Source organism: Ipomoea nil, unplaced genomic scaffold (genome assembly GCF_001879475.1).
Source record: "Ipomoea nil cultivar Tokyo-kokei standard unplaced genomic scaffold, Asagao_1.1 scaffold0188, whole genome shotgun sequence".
NCBI classification, from domain to species: domain Eukaryota; kingdom Viridiplantae; phylum Streptophyta; class Magnoliopsida; order Solanales; family Convolvulaceae; genus Ipomoea; species Ipomoea nil.
The window spans coordinates 3,038,997-3,044,467 of record NW_017616616.1 but is presented as its reverse complement, the minus strand read 5'-3'; the positions used below and the strand labels follow the sequence as shown (position 1 = coordinate 3,044,467).

Below are 5,471 nucleotides of genomic sequence, written 5' to 3'. Positions count from 1 at the left end.
ACTTCATTATCCTCCCATCCTTCCCAACTCACTTTATAAAAAAAGAAAAAAAAAAAATTACTTCCAGCAGGAAATATGGAAGTAGAAGACAAAAGTAAATAATGCATTTCACCCACTAGAAATGGTAATAGAGTTGCATGAGCTAGCCTGCCATATCAACCCTTATGGACAAGTAGAAACTGAGAGCACCAAACCTCATCCCCCACCACACATCACACCTCAAATTATTACACTTTTCGAGACAACCTTAGCCAAATTAGTTTGGTCGTTTATTGACTTAATAACCACAAAATTTTAAATTCAGATCTCAATACACAAGTCACATTTATCCAATAATGTATACCACGAGAGTAGCAAGTAGTGATTGCGATTTTCCTTGTCACTAAAGAAAAAAAGAAAAGAAATTATTACAGGTTTTCCCAAAATACATCATATATATTTATAACAATTAGTAAATGTTTTCACAGATTTAAGTTCATAGGTGGTGAAACACAAACGTAATTAATCATAAGAGTTAACATTAACATCATCAACCTAATTCGGAGATAATAACAATAATAATCATAATAATAATGCTACCATTTATGTTATTATACTAGTATGTAGCATGCAGTAGCAGTACTACTTTTAGCTAGCTGATCTGAGCTGAGGATCATTCATGGCTGAAAATCAGTGCCCGCCGGCGGGGCTCTGGACGGCGTTATAACGGAAACTAAAACCAACCACCCATTCCAGAAAAAAGAGTGATCATATCCGATCTGATGAGATGAGCTTGCTGGCACCATCGCCGCCGTCTCTCGGTTTACCTGAAATAATCCAGTGAAATTCTCGGCGGTGAAACTGCCACCGTCACCGACGACGTTGAATGCACCCCGGAATCCGCCGGAGACCCTGCAAAACCGGCCGCATAACTATCAGATAACAAGTCTTATTCTTACCAACAAAAAAAAAACGAAATTCTCCCGCCCAGCCCAGAACCCGGAATTGTATAGAGATAAATCACAATGACTCAGTTTCCACAAACAGTTCACCACATTAGAATAATTCTCAGACTATCAGAACTCGATCTTGTGATCTCTAACCCATAATTTACCACCCAGAATCAATTAAGCTGCCCGTACAGACAACCTTGTCAATGAATTGAAGATAAATAGGAAAAAAAAACCCTAAAAAAACAAGATTATTGCGGCATACTTGCAAAGCTATTGGCGGAAGAAGAAGTTGGAGGATTTTCAAGATGGTGGGTCTTGTTGGTACTAGGTTCTTGGTTTGGCTGCTGGTTTTTCCTCCTCCGCCGGTTGTGATCCGCCAGCCTTTTCCGGCAGCTTCTCTTGCCGTTATCAAACTCCGTCAAGAGATGAAACCTATTCCAATATAATAAATTAAAAATGTGCATATAATATTAGCAGTTTCCATATAAGAAAATGAAACGAAAGCAGTTGTCTGGTACCTATAGAAATCCAAATCCGAAGATATAAAAACAAAAAACAAAAAAAACAAAAATCGAGTCTTTTTATGATATGTTTTGATTATAGGAAACGGTGTTTTACTATAAGAAGGAAGGGTACGTAGGAGATGAAAACGGGGTAGCAAATTTATGGGGGGGAGACAATAAATATACGGACGTAAATGCCCTCGGGATCGCCCCCATGTACGTGTATTATGACAACCTTACCGGCCACGACCAATGATTGTCCAGAAAACACTCCCCCAGGACATTTCCGTCATTCCATTGCCGGGTTCGATCGACCATTTCTGGTCTTGGTTACGAGGTACCGTACGAACGACCAAGATTGTTGGAATGTGGGGTGGTACGAGGGGAGGGGAGGGGAGGGGAGAAGGGTGTTATGGTCATTTTACGAACCTGCTGCATTGTTGGCAGAATCGCTGAGTCAACCCGGCGGCGATGACGGTGGCGGCTTTGGAGTGGAACTCGCAGACTTTGTGGCGGCGGTGGTAGTGTTTCGCGTGGGTGAGGTCAGCATTGCAGCCTTCGGCTTGGCATCTCGGGGAGTTAACGGCGCCGGGATCCACCGTCCTGGACCGCCGGTAAAGGCGGTTCACGAAATCGTCCTCGGCGGAGGAGAAGTAAGTCCGGCCACCCAAATTCAGCCCAATCCGGCTGCTGCTCCCGAAGTCTATCCCCCCCACCAGCGGCTCGCTCTTCGGCACCACCATGTAGCCGCCGGGAGCCGACGGCTCCAGGGACAGCAACGGAGCATGCCCCGCCGCCGCCGCCGCCGCGTGTCCAAACGAAGCACCGCCGTAAGCGCGTGGATCATAGTACGCCGCCGCCAAGTGATGATTATGATGCGCGTTGCCTTGCGCCGCCGCCGCCGGGTTATGGAACTGGTGGGGGCCGGTCACGAAATTGGCGTTTGAACCCACCAAAGCCGCAGTCGCCGCCGCCGCCGCCGCAGCCTGATTGTCGTTGAAGGCGGTTTGCGTCGCGTACGGGTCAAAATACTGGCGGTTCTGATCGGATTCATGCCCTGTTTCATCGGAAAACATGACCGCCGCCGATTGGTTCCCCCATTCATAGTCCAACATCGCACCTTTTCCTCTTTCACTTGGAATGATCTGTTGGCTAAACAAATATAGTCACACAAATCTTTTATTGTCTATAAAAAACATAGAAAAATCATCAAACAATTGTCGGAATGTTTTAATTTTTTTTTCTTTTTTTTTTTCTTTTCTTTTCTTGTTTGGGAGGAAATCTGTCAGCTTTAAGGGAGAGAAGATTTTGTGGAGTAGAAAAGCTGCAGCTTCAAAGACTTTAGCTTTCAGTGATAAGAGTTGAGGAGTTTTATAGAAGTAGTTAACATAATACCTTCTTTTTCCTTTTTTTTTTTTTTTTTTTTTTTTTTTTTTTTTTTTTTTTTTTTTTTGAGTTTTACTGTTCTGTTTAATATAATATATTTAGAAAAATATATATTTTCTGAGGTTTTGGAATGGCTTTATGAGACATGTCGGATTACCAGGGTTTCGTTTTCTTGATCCTAAATATCTTACGTTGTGGATTCCGAATGAATCATGTGATTGTGAGGTGACATGAAAGTGATTAATTAGGAATGAGAATTTGATTTGAATTGGTGGGTTAGTTTGAGATTAGAGTGGGATTAGAAATGGATTAGGGTTGTATAATTGTTGTTAGATTTAGTTGGTGGGGGTGGGGTGGGGTGGGTGGGAGAGGGGTAGGGGGTGGGGGTGGGGGGTTGCAAGAACTCATCAGATCAGATTGTCACAGACTCACAGGGTGCAGTTAGAACTGAAAAAGAGTCATTAAAAAGACCTACTGGCTAGTGATACTGCACACTGCTCTGTTGTCCATTTCCTTGGGGGATCTGTGGTTGGGTGTTAAGTCCAACTTTTGGGTGGGTGGGTGGGTGGGGGGTAGTTTCCCTTATAAAAGTTGTATAGAGTATACAAGGTGGGCAATTTGATCAAATTAGTCAGAGAGTTGATTTAATAATCACAAGATTTTAAGTTTGACTCTTGGTAAAAACTGTCTATTGGTATTTTTAGTTTGAACTGGTCAGCTATGAGCAACTTAAGTTGTTTTAACTTCTTATGGTTCTGTTGGGGGTGTTAGTTTTCCTTACAAAAGTTGTATAGTGGACACAAGATGGGCAATTCCAATCAAATTAGTCATATAGTTGACTTAATTAACAATCACAAGGTTTTAAGTTTGACTTTCGTAGAAACTGTTTATTGATATTTTTGGTTTAAGTCGGTTAACTATAAGTAACATATGTTATTTTAACTTTTTATGGTCATTTGTTAGTTAGTTTTACTGGGTGAGTTTCACACAATACGCACATTTGGTTAACGACGGCGATTGACTTTTCTTAAAAAAAAAAAAAAAAGAAAAGAAAAGACACGAGGTTTCTGATTTAATCTTGTGAATCGAGTACCATGTCTTAACGAGAATGCATTCAAATAGCTAGGGTTCAACAACAATTTAGGATCATGATGCCTAAAAAATAAAAATGACTTGTTAGGTTTTCAAAAATTCTAAAATATATACGCCTTTTGTCTCATTTTGTGTTGTATAAAAAAGATATAACTTTAATATGAGGTGTGATTGAGTGCAAGGCACTTATTCATCATTATAACTAAAAATTAAGAGTTCGATCCTTGACTTTGAGTATGGAGCCTTAAATGCCTACAATTCAATAAACTATAAGCTATGTTTGGTAATGTTCTTAATAAGCTAGTAGCTTTCAAAATTTTTTTTCATCTTTGTCCTTAATATTTTAAAGAAATGACATCATTTTTTTTTCATCTTTGTCCTTACTATTTTAAAGAAATGACATCTTTGTCCTTAATATTTTAAAGAAATGACATCCTTATCCTTCCTAATTAAAATTCTTTTTCTCTTCGATCTCCTTTATTCTCTAACTTTCACCGCAATTATTATTATTATTATTATTATTATTATTATTATTATTATTATTATTATTATTATTAGATGAAGGAGATTCGTAACAATATTGCTAGCTACTTCATTATGTGATGCTAAATCATAATTATGCTAATAATTTTATTTCAAAATGTTAATCTTTTTTGAAGACAAAATGTTAAATTTTAATATGTAAACAAACTAATTTAAATTTTATGAAGATGTCATTTTTTTGTCTTTTTACATTTATCAACTTATCAAAAATTTAATTTTACCAAACATTTTCAAGCATAACAGCTAGTTTTAACAGCTATTCAGTTTTCAACTCCTAGATTATATATAGCTTTTCACCTTTCAGCTATGTTTGCCAAACGTAACCTATATGACGATGAAAACCCTGCACCGAAAAAATATATATAACTTTCATTTTATAATCTAATTTTTAAAATACATACCCCTTTATTTTGGCTGAGAAACTATAGACTCGAAGGTAACAAGTCATTTCCTTTGAATTTGTGAGGGTTTGGACTTTGGATGATCCAGACATCTTGATATCATGTCTAACGGTGGGTCTTGTCGAATTCATATCGGTCCTGTTTAGTAAAATAGTTAGTCTATCAGTCAATTTTAATTTATTTGACTATTATTAACTGTTTGACTTGACTTAAAAATTTATAAGTGTGCGCTTAATCGGTTTTTTGCAACTTCAAAATGCTATCATCAAAAAGTTGCTTAAAGGAACTTTTTCAATTAGCTTTCTAAGAAAAGAAATTATATCAAACAGCTATCAACTAACAGCTAATTTACCAAACATTTTTCTACAATTAGCTAATGTTATCAACAAGTCATACCCTCTAACTCAATCAGCTAACAGCCATTTACCAAACAGGGTTGATAGTTGTTAGCTGATTGGTTAGTGAGTTTGACTAGTTAATAGTATTAGCTGATTGTAGAAAAAATGTTTGATAAATTAGTTGTTAGTTAATAGTTGATTGCATGCAAAATGTCTTTTTTGAACAACCGACCGAAAAGAACTTTGAGCAACTTTTTAAAGTTTAGCATTTTGGAG

At 37.8% G+C, this 5,471-nt stretch overlaps 1 protein-coding gene across 1 annotated transcript; it reads right to left on the bottom strand.

The window, feature by feature from the left end:
- Window positions 1-414: 414 nt before the first annotated feature.
- Window positions 415-2,795, bottom strand: LOC109183215 (squamosa promoter-binding-like protein 8). The gene is made up of 3 exons (XM_019333382.1): window positions 1,865-2,795; window positions 1,195-1,364; window positions 415-891 (listed from the first exon to the last, which is right to left on the bottom strand). The coding sequence occupies exons 1-3, from the start codon at window positions 2,548-2,550 to the stop codon at window positions 803-805; spliced, it is 945 nt and encodes a 314-aa protein (XP_019188927.1). The 5' UTR covers window positions 2,551-2,795; the 3' UTR covers window positions 415-802.
- Between the last annotated feature and the right edge of the window lie 2,676 nt (window positions 2,796-5,471).